This window comes from Cyprinus carpio, chromosome B23, assembly GCF_018340385.1.
Source record: "Cyprinus carpio isolate SPL01 chromosome B23, ASM1834038v1, whole genome shotgun sequence".
NCBI lineage: Eukaryota > Metazoa > Chordata > Actinopteri > Cypriniformes > Cyprinidae > Cyprinus > Cyprinus carpio.
The window spans coordinates 19,201,028-19,219,799 of NC_056619.1; the positions used below are offsets into that span (position 1 = coordinate 19,201,028).

The 18,772-nt window shown below is 38.2% G+C and overlaps 2 protein-coding genes across 3 annotated transcripts; both read right to left on the minus strand.

Annotated features, from left to right (window-relative positions):
• Nucleotides 1-824: 824 nt before the first annotated feature.
• On the minus strand, nucleotides 825-1,767 carry LOC109063349 (protein reprimo-like). The gene has a single exon (XM_019080417.2). It carries the CDS (start codon nucleotides 1,448-1,450, stop codon nucleotides 1,139-1,141), a length of 312 nt encoding a protein of 103 aa, XP_018935962.1. The 5' UTR covers nucleotides 1,451-1,767; the 3' UTR covers nucleotides 825-1,138.
• Nucleotides 1,768-8,112: 6,345 nt separating this feature from the next.
• LOC109063360 (nuclear receptor subfamily 4 group A member 1-like) lies at nucleotides 8,113-12,785 on the minus strand. 2 transcript variants are annotated; one of them, XM_042750315.1, is made up of 7 exons: nucleotides 12,629-12,785; nucleotides 10,653-11,425; nucleotides 10,378-10,507; nucleotides 10,078-10,241; nucleotides 9,764-9,966; nucleotides 9,501-9,679; nucleotides 8,113-9,417 (listed from the first exon to the last, which is right to left on the minus strand). In XM_042750315.1, the coding sequence occupies exons 2-7, from the start codon at nucleotides 11,421-11,423 to the stop codon at nucleotides 9,161-9,163; spliced, it is 1,704 nt and encodes a 567-aa protein (XP_042606249.1). In that variant the 5' UTR covers nucleotides 11,424-11,425; nucleotides 12,629-12,785; the 3' UTR covers nucleotides 8,113-9,160. The 2 variants fall into 2 exon arrangements, with proteins under 2 accessions (XP_042606249.1, XP_018935979.1); XM_019080434.2 differs by having other exon boundaries at nucleotides 10,653-11,334; nucleotides 12,629-12,783.
• Between the last annotated feature and the right edge of the window lie 5,987 nt (nucleotides 12,786-18,772).

Genomic DNA, 18,772 nt, shown 5'->3' on the forward strand with positions numbered 1-18,772 from the left:
GATAAAAATTAAACTTTCATATATTTTAGATTCATTGCACACCAACTGAAATATTTCAGGTCTTTTATTGTTTTAATACTGATGATTTTGGCATACAGCTCATGAAAACCCAAAATTCCTATCTCAAAAAATTAGCATATCATGAAAAAGGTTCTCTAAACGAGCTATTAACCTAATCATCTGAATCAACTAATTAACTCTAAACACCTGCAAAAGATTCCTGAGGCTTTTAAAAACTCCCAGCCTGGTTCATTACTCAAAACCGCAATCATGGGTAAGACTGCCGACCTGACTGCTGTTAACAGAGCTGTTAACAGAATTAAAATGTTTGATGGCCTTTTCTACCAAACATGAAAAGTAGTTTAATAATTTTATATTTGTGGAGATATTTAATAGTCCACCAAAGCTTAGCTGTAAGTGATCTGCACTGTGGGTGTAATGCAGCTGCCAAGATACCTAAGAAGGAAAAGATGAATAATGTGCTTCCATGTGGAAAAGGTCATGTGATAAATGGAAATTAAAATAATTTGTTGTCCTTTTCATTCTTTTAATATTATTATTATTATTTTTTTTGTGATGCACGTTTTTTCCTCTACTGAAGGCACTATGCTTGGACCTTTGCAACTGACCTGCAGAGGTTGAGTAGTCATGCATCTGATTTTTGTGATTGATATATCAGGACACAATAATTGATGCATTTATTAAGAATTTGATGCTAGGTAATCATCTAATCTGTTATAATTGCCTGTTAGTTAACTGGATTGTCATGTTTTGAACCTTTAAAAAACTCTAAAATGTCATATAGGAACTAAAATGGAACAGTGTTTTTAGAGTTCTCTATATCCTTTTAATCCATTATGCATGCAAGTTAACACAATCTTTCTTTAACACATCAAGAAATTCTTGAATCATTTCAACGCGTCACATGAATCAATTCAGCCAATAGAAATACAAAACAAATGCCAAATTCTTAATTTCAAATGATCTGTCCTGGATTAATGAATTTGTCCGGTTATCTTTCTCTGCTCTTGTTGTTTCAGGTCCAAGATGAAATATATAAAAATCAATTTAGTTCATCGTTGGCATGAGAATCATAGCAACAGGTGTCGTTCATGAGAGATTGCAGTTTGTGTCCGATTTATGCAGCAATCATAATATCCGCATCTTTGGAAGGTCTTCTGTCTTCCACCAGCAGATTTATCATACTCTCAGACTTGATGAGTAGATTGCACCCGAGGAAAAATATGCCGAAAATGACCGTCAGTGACAGCACACAGAGAACCGCAATCTGCACCAAACGCATGATGAACTGATCGCGCTCGTCTTGAATCGGTGACCCGAGCCCGTCGCTCGTGATCACCGAGAAGTTACTGCAGCATCCTCGAACGCTTTCCAAAGGCTGCTTCGCTGTAGACATCGTCCGGTTCAGTAGTCCGTGGGAAACATTCATGTCGAGTTTTCTGTGGCGTGTGTAACGCGTATTGTTGTTTTAAATCTTCCAAAGGGTCCAAGCTCACTTGTGCGTTTCCATGGATCTAGTTTAAAAGTCCAAAAACAGTCGTCGAAGCGTCGGTTTGTGGCATATAGTCTGGTTTATGTGTTATATATGATGGAGTACATCATCCAAGCATCTCTGCAGCAGTCTCAGTGATGTCTGGAAGAGCGCACTCCGGTATTTTAGTGTTTCTTGGAGAGCGCGCTAAGAGGCGCGGCGACGCACACACTTTCTTCTGAACGCAGTGACCATGGGGCGTTTGAGGGAGGGGATATCTTAAAAGTAGCCCTGTACCTGTTTTGACAGCATTTTCAAACAAAATACAGTACGCACGAAGGGTTTTCTTCTTTTCTTTTTTAAAAAGTTAGTGTACTTCGGTAACAAGGAGAAACCGCGCGTGAGCATCCCGGAGATAAAATGTGGAGTCAATTCAAGATAAATCAAGGTGAATGTCACTTAAACTGTAAACTTGTTTTTTTTTTTTTTTTTTTATTATTGTCGTGTGCCTTTTCAAATCAAGTTAGAAGTGTGAAATATTGTTTATTTAAGCGTGTTTAGGAAACATAATAAAACGCTAGCTATGAAATTTGCCTTAGCAAGGTAAGTGGATCGGCCACTTTATTCCACCACCATAATTTCCATCATAGTGTTTTGTGATGTGGTATATAAAAAAAAATAAAATAAATTAAAAAAAACCCTAAAAATTACTTATCTGGATTCGGTTTAGTCACAAATCTACAAAATATGCGGTGACATCCCAACTGTCGAAAATTTTAATAACAGATTAAGTAAACAAATGAGTGTAAAGGTGAGTTTTAAGGGAAGTTTAATATATAGATATCTACATATATCTTTATAAATAGCCAAAATGGCCAATAGTGGAAAGAAACACCTTGCAATTTATGTGATTCGAATATCTTTGTTGTATCTCTACCTCGGAACGCTAGATGGCAGTGTTACCCTGCTTTACCGTGTAGCTGGGCGTACCTAGGCGTTTTTTTGTACCATTACACATTAAAAAAAAACATATTCCCAGTTCAGTTTTTTTTAAATGTTATATTGCTTTTACATCCTCAATTGCATAACTTTTTTTTGAATGCCAAACACAAATTGCCCTGCAATCTTGATGAAAAACATCAAATGACAAAGAATTTTATCTCTCTTTTTTTACATTGAAACACATGATCACACACATCTGACGTTCATCACAGCTTGTGTATATGCAGTTCTTATTCTTACAGAAAGTTATATTAAGTTATTTGAACTATTTGAATATTTTTTAACAGCAAATGCTTTAATTCTGAAAGACTAAAAACTGCTCATCCTGATGCTAACAGAGCTCAGAGATGCACCTTTAACCTTTTGCTTTTTAGAAGGCTTATGTAATTGCTGGTTTACGATTACTCTCTAAGGATAGGCTGATGATCTTTGCAGATGCATGACAACCTTTTAACATTATCTAATTAATATTATACAACAACTAATTCCTATCCTTTTAATCGATTGGCCGAGGGCCATTCCAAGAGAGCTTATATACAGTCCAGCAACACTGGAACTTTTCACTGTTAATATTTCTCAGTTTGAACATGTTAGCGGCTTTACAGATGGGCTGGCAGTGCAAATATTGATCATGCTTGGCTGCTTTATTATTATTTTTAAATAATATAAAATAATTTTTTATTAAGTTTTTATTATTAAAATGTAATTATTTCTAGTTTATATAAAACAATACGATTTGTATTTTACTATAATAAATACAAAAATAATACTATTTGCATTTTAATTTAATTATTAATTTAATCTGGTCTAAAATGATTCATATGAAATGTGACAAAATCAAGCTCATATTTGTTATACATTTTCAGACTATACTGAGATTGTCATAAACCAGATAAGGTTAATTTCTGCTGTTGAAAAGGGGGGGAAATGATATGCTGCAGCATGTTTGATGCAGAGAACTGGAATATTGGTAGCTGGTAAATTACTCACCACCATGTTGTTAGCAACTTGCTTCCGTTTTAACAATGGCGCAGGATTTTCCTCAGGTCCAGGTGAGAGTGATGGTGTCGCTTACACTTGCCAAGTAGTGTGATAATCCCAGAGGGGCCTGACTTTGCAAACACGCACTCCGTCACATCTAAGTGCCGTTATTGATTCCATGTGATGAGAGGTTATTTTTAAACTCAAGGCTTATGTTAGGGACCGGCAATCCCCACCCACGACACCCTTCTGAAAGCCCAAAATATAATTCCTCTGGGGAACAACGTGTACACTGAGAAGAATCTACGCTTGTAGTGTGTGGGAGAAATAGAGAGAGTGTGTGTGTATTATTAGCAGGTTAGAATGTGCTTTCATGTGTGTGTAACAACATATAAAATCTAAATTACATGCATAAATGGAAAAAGTTGGAAGGAGAAAGCAAATTATTTATTTCTAATTTTAAAAAGTGGAAACACTGCAGTTAATGTCAGGTTCTACTTTATTTACAACAAAATGGTTGGCATAGTTGTTTTACTCATTCATTTGCATTCTGTAAAAGAATAAACCTGCTCAGCCAGTTTCATAGTAGGATCCTGCCTATTGTAGTTGACAAAACATGTGAATTGTGTGAAATTCGATGTTAATACAAACAGACATTTTTACTATATATCAGTTGAAATGTCTGTTCTCACTGTGTCTCGTGGTAAAGCTGGTTTTCTAACTTCTGTGTTGTAACAATGCAGTTGCTGGGTGAACAGGCCTCAGGCCACACACTGAAGCATTCCCTGCGGGTCATGCTGTTCTAAGAGGGGGTCCCTATGTGACTAGTGTCATATCCTAAAGAAAGCAATTTTCTTTAATAAGATACAGGAGCTCAATGTAGTTAAAAATACCTTTGTGAATTTCTTGATATCAGAATACATCAACACATGCTTGTCCAAGCTCGGTTTAATATACTTATTGAGTAGACTTGTATCAGAGCTAAAATGTGGTGTTAGGAATCAAGAATTTGTGGGATTATTCCCTGGGATAAGGCTTTCTCTGTTGAGTGGGAAGGCTCGTGTTCTGTGTTTTCTTTTATTTTGCGTCCAAGCATTCATTCAAATGGAACGACTGAGTGTTAAATTGAAACAAGTGCTGGATGGAAATAACTAAAGATTCTCATTTTTGACACTTGAGTCATACAAGATCCATCTATCTCTATCTATTATCCATCTCTCCTATCTTCCTCCAGTATTAGCATTCAGTCTCTGTCCCTCGCCCTCTCAACACCCCTAATTTACAACTACAAGGCCGTATTATCATAGATGGAACATGACACATTTTCACACTGCATGATTGACCACATGATGCCCAATCTGGATTGGTTTATTATGTTCGGATTGAGTCATGAGTTCAGTGTGTACAGTAAATGTTCCCTCCGCTTTATGCTCTGCTCACTATCGATCATGTGCCGCTGCACCTGTTTAGAGCATGACTAGTCGTCAACAACACTTTGTCAACTCTTTCACTGAATCCACATGGGCTCACAGTTTATAAAAATAGCCCTGCTGTCTGTCCCAGAGTGAGCAAGACTGCAGGCTGAATCAGGAAAGAATTATATTACAAATAATACAAAGTTGCTAATGCAGATTTAAGGCTGAATCCAGGAGAAGGATTTGAGAAGACGTTTGCATTCAGTGTCTTTGGATGATTTGTCAGAATTTAGTTGCACCAAAGCAGTGAGGCTAAAAATTTGAAAGGCTGTTAATGACTTTATATATACGCACCTGTTACATGGTTAGTATCTGGTTATGAGGGTCCTGCATGTGTTCATTTTGTGCCTCCTTGTTCTTGAAGTGTGGAAGAACTCCAAAAACTTGCAGCACTTCATCAAAACTTGAGCCTCCCTGTCGGTCTTGTGTTATATCCCAGCATTCTCATGTTCTCAAGGCTGATGGTGACCAGTACAGGAGCCTGGTGGAGGCTTATATAATAACTCTGTTCTTTGGAGGTGAACTAGTCTTGTTTAATTGTCACCATGGCAATGTGCTTTTCGACACCTTGTTTTGATTTTGCACCAAAAAGCTGTCTTTACCAGAGTAATCCAAACATGGAAACTGTGGATATTTTTGTATGTTGTCCCTGGCATTGCCCACATAACTGCTGTAATCGGAGTGATAGTGACTTTATCCAATTACTTCTTGTGGATGAGCTGTGGTATTTTTTATTAGAGTGCTGCCATGTCCTTCAAATGTTCCTATAGGCTTGCCAGACAATTTCATAACAGTTAAAATCTCTCTCTAGCAACCGCGTAGCAACCATCAAAAACAGCCTAGCAACGCCCTAGCAATTATCTAGAACACCCTACCTTACCTTACCCTATCTTTCTATCTATCTATCTTTCTATCTTTCTATCTATCTATCTATCTATCTGTCTGTCTGTCTGTCTGTCTGTCTAATATCTGGCTGCAGTTTATAGGTCTTCATTTTGAATTAACTCAGTTCATAATACCACATAAGCCAGGAAAATGTGGCTCTATCCCTCTCATCTGTCATTGTCAAATTGACAATAGAGCAGATTGAGTAACAGGACACAATGATGAGCTAAATGTATTTACCACAGGGTTTCCTCTTTCCTCTCACTGTCTGTGCAAGGTGCCTACAAGAGCAGTGTGAATTATTTACTAAAATATAAACATGAATACTCCAAGTAAGCTGTTCATACAGACATGTAATTCAGCGAAGAAGAGAGTTTTAACGACAAACTATGGAAATGATTACAAAATATAAGGTGCTGCACTGGCTCGCTTTCAGAAAACTCATTGATTCTTGGGATATCCCTTTCCATAATGACTCACTTCATGAGGCATACTGTAAGCCAGATTTCATTGCCACCGCCCAGATATTATGTATTATATAGTTAAATTTAGAATGGCCTGGGATATAACATAACATTTCTGCCCAAGGTCACTAATGTTGAGGATCCTTTTTCTGCCATATGTACATTTCTGCCAGTCACCACTGATAAGCTACTACTAAATATACTAAATACTAAATATATTCTGTAAAGTTGCTTTGCAACGATTTGTATCGTAAAAAGCAGTATACAAATAAACTTGAATTGAATTTAAGCCCCAAAATGCATCTGTTGGTCTGGAGCGCTGGAGGAAAGTGTCACACGCAGTCCCTGGCACTTATTCTGTCTGCTCAGTTGTACTTTCCTTGGTGGTACCATCGGCCACATACCTTGGCAGGCACAGGATCTGTCAGAGCAAATTACAGTGGCCCAAAATTAGGCCATAGAATTTGGTGTTCTCTGCAGGGGAGGAGGGTATGTGACACCCTGCAGGCCTTGTGGTGTGTGGCGTGAGTCAGCCAGCAGACTCAGTGTTTTGAAGCTACCGCACAAAATTATTTAGAAATACCACTTAGGGACAAAAAGGCTTTCCGTGTTCCAAGGTATGGTGCGAGGTATCATGATATTAGCAGGATGGGTCTGCTGGTGTACCTGTGACTCATAAGCCCTATATTTTAGAATGGGACGCAGTCAGAGGATTAAGCTTCTGTACCTACAATGTCCTACAATGTTGTGATGAAATTAGCTGAATGAAATCTGATGAGATGATTTACACACCCTCCAATAAGCTACTGTGGGACAGATGGATACCTTTAGACAAACTCTGTTCGTTTTCATCATTACAGCACTGAGGGTTTACAGGGAGTTGCTGAGATGTTCATAGTGCTTTTTTACTTTAATATTTTCTAGGTAATTACTGTAGTACTAACAAAAGCTGGACATGTTTTCTATGCATAACCATGTTTATTTACCAATAAAACCAATTTATTTCATATAATTTAACTAATTGTATAATTGGCACACTTTTAACCCACCTCTTAGTCAGGAGTATGTTGAAATCCCTTAGCCTAAATATGAGCAATAGAAATTTCTCTGCTATTGTTAGCCTAATAAAGCAATATAATGACGTATGTGATAATCTGATTGAAAATGGCCTGATAGTAAAAAAGAAAGACAGATCTTAATATAGTTCAAGAACCAAGTCAAACTGATGTGACATCAGGTTCAGATCTGAATCATTCGCATGACACAGATTAGCCAGCTTACTGTCCATACGGCGAGTGTTCAAAACCACAACTTCAAGAAAGGAAAAGCTCATCGCAGTGCAGTAACCAGATGGCATCATTATTACTCAACTACAGTTATGAAAGCAATGTTTAAACCCTATATAGTAAAGAAACAAATCAATACTTGAGCTATACGATAAATGGATAGGGCAGAATATCTTCCTCTTCCACGTCATTCTAAATTTGTACATTCTTCTCTTTTTTCCATTTTTTTTTTTAACTTGAGGTTCATTTTTGCCCACTCTTTGCATTATAATGAAAGTGAATGAAGACTGGAGTTGTCAAGCTCCACTATGACCAAAAAAAAAAAAGAACCATAAAATGGTCATAAACGTTATCTTTATGACTGTGTTCTATTTTAAGCCCTAGGTTTCTTTGGCATGTTCATTACCATGTGATTCATAAATTACTTCATACATTTTTTTTAATGAAAGAAAAGCCATGCAGATCTTGCTAAATCCCTTTTTTTGATAAACTAAATGATATAAAGAAATGTTTCATAGCACCCAAGATGATTTCTGTTCAAAATTTATTTAGAGAGCTGCACAAAATCAATGAAAGATAAGCAATACCTCTCATTTTATGTATAAAATATTTCTTTTTTGAATGCCCGATCTTGATTTTGTCATTAGGAGAAAAATTACAGTCTGCAGAAGCTCTAGTCATACCTATACATCTTTAAAATACATACATACAAATATAATTACTCTAAGGTTTGACTGGTACACTAAACTAAGTCAGGCGTCTATAATAATACTCAAAGTATTTGCATGTAAGAGGCTGTACATGGTACATGTACAGTAGCTGCACTGAATCTCCTGTGACTTTTCAATCTTTTATATAAACTACTGACTCTTAAAATACACAAGTTTCTAGTGTCACTGGATCGGAAACATTAGACAAGTGTACCACAGTCCTCCAATGCACTCAAATCAGTCCTGTACTCAAACATAATACATCTCTGTTTTCAGTGTAAGCACGTTTTGGAGCATATTTAAGGGAGACAGTTCTCTGGCACTTGAGCGTATTTAAGGCTTTGTATGATAATTTAAGCATCCAAGTAAATTCTGTTTGTACTCCCTGTTTTGGTCCATGGCAAGGTGTTTTACTGGATTCTTGGATGCTGTCTATGTGGAATATGCCATCTGAACATAGCTGTAATACTGATGGGACTTCTTTCATCCAGAAGTCACATGTAGAACATTTGAGCTTCTTGGTTTGCACCACTGAATTGAAATGCTACTGACTGAAGCCACCATTTCAGCTAAAATATACTAAGATTTGAAACTCCATTTCTGTTTAGAGTTACCAACACGTTCAACCAAATGCATAATTCTAGTTATGTGTCTCTTAATGAGTTCAATGTTGAAGACTATGTGATCTCCAAAAGCAGGCGTAAGTAGAATGTAATCGTTCTCTGATTCCATCCCAAGAAAGCAGAGAACAGTAAGCAATAAAGTCCTTTGACTAGTTAAACCCTCAAGAGCTCCATCTCAGACATCCCATATCCATCTCTCTCATCTGTTTAAGTCACTCCAGACGTCCATTTTTAAAGTCTCTTCAGAATGGCAACGTGTCCATGAAGATTTTATCCACAATGGGTGGAGGTGGGACCAAGTCTTCCAGTTTAAGATAGAAGATTCGCTGGAGGCCCTGGGTGCACAGTGTTCTCAGCTCCGGAAGTTTACCCAGGAGTCGGGACAGGTAGTTGGGCCGGGTGACCTCAGGGGTACTTGTGGAGACGTGATCTCTGAGACACGTGATCAGGCAGTTTTGGAGGTCTTCGATCCGTTTGGGTTCTTTCAAGCCATGTCGATCTGTTGGTCACAAGTGAAGTTTAGAGATCTGTATGGGATAAAACACTACATTTCTATAGTCTGTGTAGGACAAAGTAATTTACCTGTGATTATGACCAGTGTGGCAAGACAGGAGAAAGACGATATGTCCAAGTTCAAGCGGTGTAAACTCTGAGAAAACTCCATAATGGAGTCGATCCAGTCGCCAAAACTTCGTACACACTGCGTCCGGTGCAGAACCACACCGTTGCAGAAAATAAGTTTGTCTGTCTCAGGGTTTGACTAATGTAAAGAGACAAATAGATTATGTTAGCCCAAATAGTACTTTTATAATGTTAAATTCAGTGTCATATGAACTGAAATGTACCTGTAAGCTAGCCGAAGTATGAAGAGCTCAACAAATGCTGACTCCAGAAGAAGGTCTTGGTCCTCCTTACAGAAGGCACTGAATCCCGGGATGTTTCCAGCCCACTTCCTGATCACATCCATTGACCCTGTTAGCAGGTCATAAAACTGCTGTATGTCGTTGGCATCCTCCTTCTCAGACAATCCGGATACCGATTCCTGATACTAAATAATGACCAAAAATACAATATATGAATTAACAATACTATTAAAACAGCACTATAGCTTTACATTTTGCCGTCAGATTGTTGTGAGGTTCAAAGGTTCTGTCCTCACCTTTGAATAGTCCAGATTTCCACTGGCAGGGTTTGAGTCAATATGGGCAGTGACGAGAGAGGCGATGATGTTTACAGGTGAAGACACCGACAGTGAGTCCTGAGCAACTTTTGGCTTGGATGGCAGACGACCTCTTCTACCTTTCAGGCTGTCTGTTCTCACAACTACACAGAGACACAATATGTGCATTTATTAAAACTGCTTTGAGGGTATGTGGGTATTTTAAATTCTTTATGTATTTTGAATTAATTGGTATTATGTTCTTTTTTTATTTATTAATATAATATTTTTAATTCTCACCTTCTTTCACCATCCCCACGGCTAGGCACTTTTGGAAGCGGCAGAACTGGCACCTGTTTCGCCGCCTTTTGTCCACTGGGCAGTCTTTGTTGGCGAGGCAAACATACTTGGCATTTTTCTGTACTGTGCGCTACAAAATCAAAAAGGAAACCTAGTCAGTGAAATAAGCCTGATTTCTCAAATCCAAAATTCTGAAGTGAGTTGACAACATGACATTATTCAAACGCATAATAATTTATCAGCAAGACAAGTACAATACGTTCACGCTCTCTCACCTTGAAAAAGCCTTTGCATCCTTCACAAGTGCGCACCCCGTAATGCTGACAGGAAGCATTGTCTCCACACACTGCACAGCGCCCTTCGTTTCCTGTGGGGCTCCTTACTTTAGGAGACAGGTGTCCATCCATCAGTCCTGAGCCATCCCGACTGCCCTGCTCCAGGCTGAAGGGAAGTGGAGAACCGTGTTGCTGGGACTGGGAGAAGGGATCCTGATCTGGGAGTTGTGGCTGCAGCTGTCCCATAGGAGAAAGCTCATCGTGTCCAAACGTAAAGAAAGTGGCGGCCTGGTTCAGAGGTTTCTCTGAACCCCAGCAGCTCTCATCAGGGGAGCAGGGACTGAAGGTGCTGTCCCAGGCAGGCATGGGCTGGAATCCCGGGGTAGAGGGTGAGGGCGCAGATGCTGGACTTCCAAAGCAGTTTGACCCACCTGAAGAGGACAACGTCTCGTCTAGGTAGCTAAAAGCGAATGTGCCTGGGTAACAGCCGTACACCTGGAGGTCGTCCAGCCTGAACGAGTCCTGCCCGGAGGTGCCGCCCGGACAGGAAGAAGCAGCGCCTGTGGCGATCTGGCATGAGTAGGTATCAAACTCCCCAACATAGCCTCCGACCAGAGAGGTGATGCTGGGTAGGGAGGGTGTGGAGAGCTGGTCCCGCTGTTCAGTCACATCCATGGCCAACCTGGAGGTGAAGTCAGGATTCAAAAACTCTGAGCTGAAGAGGGAGCTCTCATAGGTCTGGACTCCATGTTGACTTTGAACACAGGTCATTTCTGTAGAACAGAACCACAACATCTACTTTTCAATACCGTAGATATTGCTGCTGAAACGTCAAACGCCTCATGAGTTGAATAACGCATCCTGACCTATACCTAGATAAACTTACTCGATGACCAACGAGTCTGTATAGACACAGTTCTCTGAAGTGCATTTGAGATTTCTGAGAAAACTTAGAGAGCCGTCTGGATGGAAAGGGCAGCCACGCTTATTGTGTTACCACATTAAGGACGTCAGACGAACATGACACGTGGGTTGCCTCACTGAGAGGGTGTGTATGTTTGTGAGTGTGAGTGGGCGGTGTATGTATATGGAACTTTTTAAAGATAGTCTTAAATTTCCCCTGCAAACTCAGACATAGTTTTCCATAAGGTAAGTGATAAGATAAATTAAGAAACATTAAAAAAAATCTGCAATCTTATTTTGTTTACAAAATAATAATAAAAGTAAAGAAATAGGCATACAGAACCCCCTTCAGACTCTGAGTGTCAAGGTCATCACTGTTATTTTTCACATCGTTTGTGTGTGTAGACTAAAGGCTACACCACTTGACATTTCTAGAGTAAATCAAAATGTGTAGTAAATTAACGTTTTTTAATATGGATACGATGATATCGTTTCTTAAAACTTGTTTAGAATTACATTTTTCCTTACATGTTTTTAATCATTATTTGTCTTTTACCTATACGAACCGTTTAATATATTTATGTATCATACAAATAGCCTAAGTACAGTCAGGTTTAAAAGGAGAGCGTATGCATAAGTAGTTGGCTGTTGCGCGAGCACCTGTTGCAGCGAGACCGTGCGCGTGCAGAAGCGCACCACTCACTAACATACACACACCCTCTCAGTCTATTTAATTTCTTATCTTCTGATATTCAAATCTTTTACATTTTAAATTCCAGAAGTCAACTCTTTCTATCCATTCAACTCGATCTAGATACGCGAAAGGCTGATTGTTTCTGAACAACTCGCGCGCTCCACGTAGTAAAGAATACAGCATAGTAAAGAATACAAAATACATAAAATGAGCAATAGGCGACCTCAACAGCACAATGTTTCCATTTATAAACACGCACACCTACTTTGAATAACTACGAACTCATTTGCTGTTCGTATGCTATTTAAAAGAAGCATAAAACAGAAAGAAAAGAGTGTCCGCTGACTTCCACATTTTAAAAGCAAAAATATTTACGTACCTGAAAATGTGTTGTGGTGAAGGACCTACAAGTGTCCGTATTCCAAGTGATGGATAACCATGTAAACGTCCCCTGCCACGACCAGACGGTTTTCTCAAATTTCTGTGAGCGAGCAGATATTTAGCGACTACTTTATTGTGCCGTTACGTCAAAGGTGCATCCTCTCGAGGCGTTCCACTGGCAAATATGGCCATGCAGGGGCGGAGATCCTCGGCAAATCTTTCCGGCTGCCGACCAATCAGAGCGCTTGCACTCAAAAGACATGACGCACACACGGGATTCCATTGACGCAAACAATCCGCACGTTTATTGTTCTAATTATAGCAGCGTACTGCTGTGCAACTGGTTGAATTTAGGTAAAAATAGTGAGGAGAAGACACAAATAACTAGCAAATAAGCAAAGACGTGCATCAGAAAGAGTAAGAAGGAACACAGCTTTTTAAAAACATTTTAAACAAGATTCAATAAGTTGATAAAATTAAATAAAGTATTTTTAGCTAATTTTAGGTAGCCTATCCATATATTTATTTTGTTAGAAAATTGTTTAAAAATATATTACATGGGGTAAATGCATTATGTTTTGATTTGATTTGATTGTTTTAAAATTTCCCTTAAATTCTCTTATTATTGCTACCGCATGAGACCGTTTCCTCTTAAAGAAAACCACAAAGAGCCCACGAGGAGAGGGAAGGGCTACACCTGCACAGACTGAACGTGTCAAAACATGAAAGTGTTCGAAGAAAAAATGAAAACGGAAGTCAACGCTGTGTGAGTACTACAATACAGGGTGTGCGAGGGATTGACAGTGCCAGTAAATGCCACGTCTCTTGTGCCATGCGGTGATTCTCATGCTTTTCCATTTTTACTGGGAATGAAAATCAAGCATAACTTCAAGTCACAAATATTATTTTATGCAGTTAGTACCCCAAACAGTAAGATTTAAAACAGATAAACACATTTTTGTTAACCTATTTTTCAAAGCACATATTAAAATTGCACTCTGTTTATCACAAAAAGTATGTAGTGAAATATACAAAATTGGAAATAAGGAAATATTGAAAAATACAACTATTCTGAATAACTGAAGAGTCTATGGTGGTTGTGGCCCTGTCTGCCATTTCTACAGACTTGTTCATCAACAGACTTGTTCATCAACAATCTGACCTTATGCATGTCGTACCATCATTTCACTTTAACTTGCAGAAATAATTCACATGATTCAAGATATTTAAAGAAAAAAGCTTTAATGATGTCTATCATCTTAGTATCATGTTCTGACCATTAGTAACTCCTGACACCTCCTGGGCCTCATTTATAAAGTGTGCGTACGCTCAGATTTGATCTTACAGGTTGCGTACGCTTAAATCCATGCCAATGCTCATATTTGTGAAAACTAGCTTTGATGTGGAAAAGTGCTTAGTGTTACGTCAGGGTTTAAGCAGACCTAGGCCTAAGCACTTTTTCTTGTTCGAGTAGGCCTACTGCAGGTTTTTGAAAATTTAAGCTGTTCTGGCAGCTCGCTGTTCTAAATGAAAGAATTTGGATAATGACTGGTGATCTTTTCCATATTAATGACATTAATTAGGAGTCGTTTACAAGGCAGAGAGCTAAAACCATCCATTTGCACTAGTTCAAGGTCATTTGCGATTCATAGATCTGAAAGAGACGCTTACGTGCGTTTTCTGTACATACCTTCATTTTATGAATCACCTGTACGCATATTTGAGAGATGATCATAAAATCAATTTTTGGATGGTTTCTGCACAATATTTTATAAATGAGGCCCCTTGTCTGTGCATGTAGTAGGTGTAAATTTTCATACTAGTAAACAATTATACTCTAGGTACAATAAAACAACTACCAACCATGAATTTCTGAAGTTGAGGTGCTTGTGCTGCTATTTTAAGGAGCATGACCTGATACAGATATGCTTGCTGAGTGGGCTACTACATGATGATAGAAGCAGTCCATATCAGTTGTTTCTTACATAGTACTTTCACACCTTTGTCAGACAGTTTCCTCTGCCACACTGGCAAGTATAACCTTTCAGTAAAACACATTGAACGAGTGACCCAGTCTTGCTGCATAGGTTGATTCAAGTGCTGGCAGCCAAGTAACATGAAATGCAGGCCACTGACACAGTATCCAGTTTAGGTATTTAAAAACAAGGACATCAGGTCTTCAAAGGAATTCAGAGTAGGCCAGCATGGTGGCAGGAACTGGGTGCTGACTCTTTGAAGATGGCCTCTGCTTGACCTGAGATAATATGGGACCCTGCATGGACTACAAAACCAGTCATAAGGGTCCATTTTTGAAATATAAAATTGCTTTCCATTGATGTATGGTTCGTTAGGATAGGACAATATTTGGCCGAGATACAACTATTTGAAAAACTGTAATCCGAGGGTAAAAAAAAAAAAATCAAAATCGCCTTTAAATTGTTCCAAATGAGGTTCTTAGCAATGCATATTACTTATCAAAAATTAAGTTTCGATAAATTAACAGTAGGAAATTTACAAAATATCTTTATGGAACATCCTAATGATTTTGGCATAAAAGAAAAATCGATCATTTTGACCCAAAAATGTGCCTATTGTCATTTTTATTCTTTTTGAATACTGAATCTCGTGTACACGTCACATTTCACTCCAAAACAAATAGAAACCCTATAGATATGCATAGAATGAAATAAAGCTTATTTGAAAAATAATTAGGCCTATTAGTACGTTTTTATTTTAAATCATAAAGGCAATGCAACAAATTACCATGATTCACTTATTTTTTTTTATTTTTTTTGTAATTTAAGAAGTACATCACATTACAGTCATGCATAAATTATAATTATTAAAATCAAATTTTATTTTTGTATTTCGTGGTTAAATGACGTATTTCTCGCATATTCTTGGCAGGTTGCAGTCTAAAAGACGCTTTATCTAGTTGAAGTCTTTTATCGGTGTTTCCTGACATTTTCTGTGTTTTTGCCAATTTCCATCTCGCAGTCTGTGTACCCAGAATTGGCTTTACCTCCTCTTTCCGTCGTTATCATTATTGGCATCTTTTTCCTGTTCAAAGACTTTTGCTCACGAGCCTGTTATTTCTCAGGGCAGTGCGGAATCTCCTTCGTTCTTCCGCCTGTAATCGATTCTTCGATCTCAGTGTAGATTCGCTCTTCCTCTTTTGACCGTGCGGTCGGAGAAAAGAAAGGATCTGTCTTGTCTCAGTCACAAAGACCAAAAAGAGGAAGCTTCGTCAATGACGTCATGACGCGCTTCGGCTGACGTAGCAGGAATCCCTCCCGCGCGCGCAGACATATGGGGAAGCCCAGCCGAATACAGCAGAAGCGCCTGGTGCTAAATGACGCGACGGTTTTCCATTACGGCGTCCATTTACTTCGTGCCATAAGCCGGATCACGAGCTTAATTACTTTTAAAATAAACCTTTTAGGGACTGATGATAAGGCAAACGAGCACCGAGGGACAGTTACAGTTCAATTATCTTACAGCTGCTGAGCTGTTGGCATACAGGCTGAGCTGAACTTGTCACGAGGGGCGGGATAGGAAAAAGACGACGAGGAAGTGGTCACAAGACCATGAGAAAAACATTGTGCTGACACGCAGAAAGCGATCAGATCGGAACAGGTGTTACGAGAAAAAAAAGAAGATAAAAGACTAAAAAATACACATATCAAACGAGTAAGAAAAAAAACGTAGGCTATCTCAGAACCCCGCAGGACACGAAATAACCAACAATTTCGAAAAACACTCTTGGTCATGTGAAATGTTAGTCACCTTGACCTGTCTTACGTAAAATTAAACCGCTTTATCTAGATGGAAAAAAGTGGCAATGCAAGTGGAGATTTTTGGGTGCTGTACATGTCTAACATTTCATTTCAAAACCATGGACATTATTAGGGGATTGGTCCTACCTAACCACTTCCACTGTTCTGGCAAGACTTTCCATTATAGTTGTTGGAATGCCGCTGTGGGGATTTGCACGCATTGAGAGAGAAGGACATCAGTGAAGTCAGGCGCTGATGTTGGGTAAATGGGTCTGGCTTGCTATCTGCATTCCGATTCATCCCAAAGGTGTTCAGTGGGGTTCAGGTTTGGCCTTTGTGGAAGCCAGTCAAGCTCTTCTGCATCAGACTCTACAGGAGGATCCTACATGAGTTCTACGTTTAAAGCTGACCTCTTCCGTACTACTGAAAATGTTTGTCTAAGGAGATTATATACTAGAGTTTATTCAGCTGTTAGCATTGAGTGTAGAGGAAAAACCCAAAGCTTTTAATTATATGGGGTGTGCACATTCCTTGCTTTAGCCATGTTGTGTATTTATCAAAAGTAGTATTTCGGTTGAAGTTTTTTTTTTTTTTTTTTTGAAACTTAAAATCACCTATTCAGTAGAGGCATTGCTTGGTCCTTTCAACAGAATGTACATTTTTTTTTTTTTTGATTGTTAATTTCAACAGAATGTTAGTTATATATATTATATATATATATATGTATGTATGTATATATATATATATATATGTATGTATATATATATATGTATGCATGTATATATATATATATATATATATATATATATATATATATATATATATATATATATATATATAAGTATATGTGTGTGTGTGTGTGTGCGTATGCGTATCCATTGGACCCTGTATTTATCTCTCTCTCTCTCTCTCTCTCTCTCTCTCTCTATATATATATATATATATATATATATATATATATATATATATATATATATATATATATATATATATATCTCAGCAAGGATTATATTGATCACATAAAGACTTTTACACTGTTACAAAAAAATGTATTTCAAATAAATTATGTTCTTTTTAACCAACAAAATGTCAACAGAGAGACAGAAGGCCCTAGGCTCGATCACATATATATCATGTACTACCTGATGAAGGCATAAAGTTACTATTTAATTGCTATTAAAATAGAGTTTAAGAGCATCGTGGCAGTATGCTATCCTTTAAATCTTTTTTTGAAGCCCTTTGATCTTCTGATCATGAACCAACTCTAAAGTGTTTTTGGATGTGCACATACCATTTCGTTATGCACTATGGAACATCATGCACTGGTCATTTTCCCATGTAGCACGTATACCGTACATACCCGGTTGCTCAGTTCAGAGTCAGACACCTGTTGTTAAACCAAAGTGATTTACGTACAGCTGTTCACTTTCAAGACAGAGTTAGCTCCCCCTGTCTGTATGTCAGTAACTGCATCATGTGGCTCTCCACACTGAAGCATGCCTAGAGAGCCTTGAATGCAGCCTGGCTTTTGAAACAGATTAAGTGCATATCATCCTTTGCTATCTTGATTTAACTGTAGCTTAGTATGTAATGATTATGTATTATGTAATGATATGCAAATGTGCCAAGATAAGGTCCTTTGACTTTGGCTAGATCTTGAACTTGTCCTTGAGTGGATACTGACTGCCAGCACAAGTCCCAAAAGGCTTAGGCCGAAGCCAGACAGCTGCCTTGTGCCTTCGAACTGAAGCTATCAAATGTAAACCACCAACTTGATCACTGTAGTTTCATTTCAACTTTTTAATGAGGACATGTGATGCTTTAAAGGGACAGTTCAATCAAACATTTTGACATAACCTGAATAACTGGACATGTTTCTCAATATAGAGCGCTGCAATGATGCATATATTATAGGCCAGCCTGGAAGTTAACATCACCCTGGTTTCCTCAACACAAACCCAACAGGATTTTTCCATTGGCTTTTGGATTACTGCAGAAAAAAGGCCACATGACCAAAAGCTATAACTAAACAATGGCACTGTCACATGACTTCAAATGTCATCACCATTAAGCCTCCGACAACTATTCCAATCTTTATTTAAAAGCATTTTTGCTTAAAGTTTAAATTAGAATAACTCTCAAGATCATGATTATTAACACAACGAGACTGTGAAAGTGAACTAGTGAGTTAAATTTACCTGTTTAGCATGATTATGTTTAATGTCCCCCATAACATATGTTGTCCCGCTTAGCCACTTGTTAGCAACCAGCAAAGCAAAGTGTACCATATAAAAGTAGCCTATTTGACATTGTCATTCCAAGTCTACATTTTTAGGAACTATATTCAGTAAGTCTTTATTCACACA

Bases quoted from the DNA above. Each gene is read 5' to 3' on its own strand.
- LOC109063360 (XM_042750315.1), bottom strand. From the start codon at position 11,423: ATGACCTGTGTTCAAAGTCAACATGGAGTCCAGACCTATGAGAGCTCC. The intron at 10,242-10,377 runs GTGAGAATTAAA...GTCTCTGTGTAG, and splicing joins CGTGGGGATGGTGAAAGAAG to TTGTGAGAACAGACAGCCTG. The intron at 9,680-9,763 runs GTACATTTCAGT...CTCTTTACATTA, and splicing joins ATACTTCGGCTAGCTTACAG to GTCAAACCCTGAGACAGACA.
- LOC109063349 (XM_019080417.2), bottom strand. From the start codon at position 1,450: ATGAATGTTTCCCACGGACTACTGAACCGGACGATGTCTACAGCGAAG.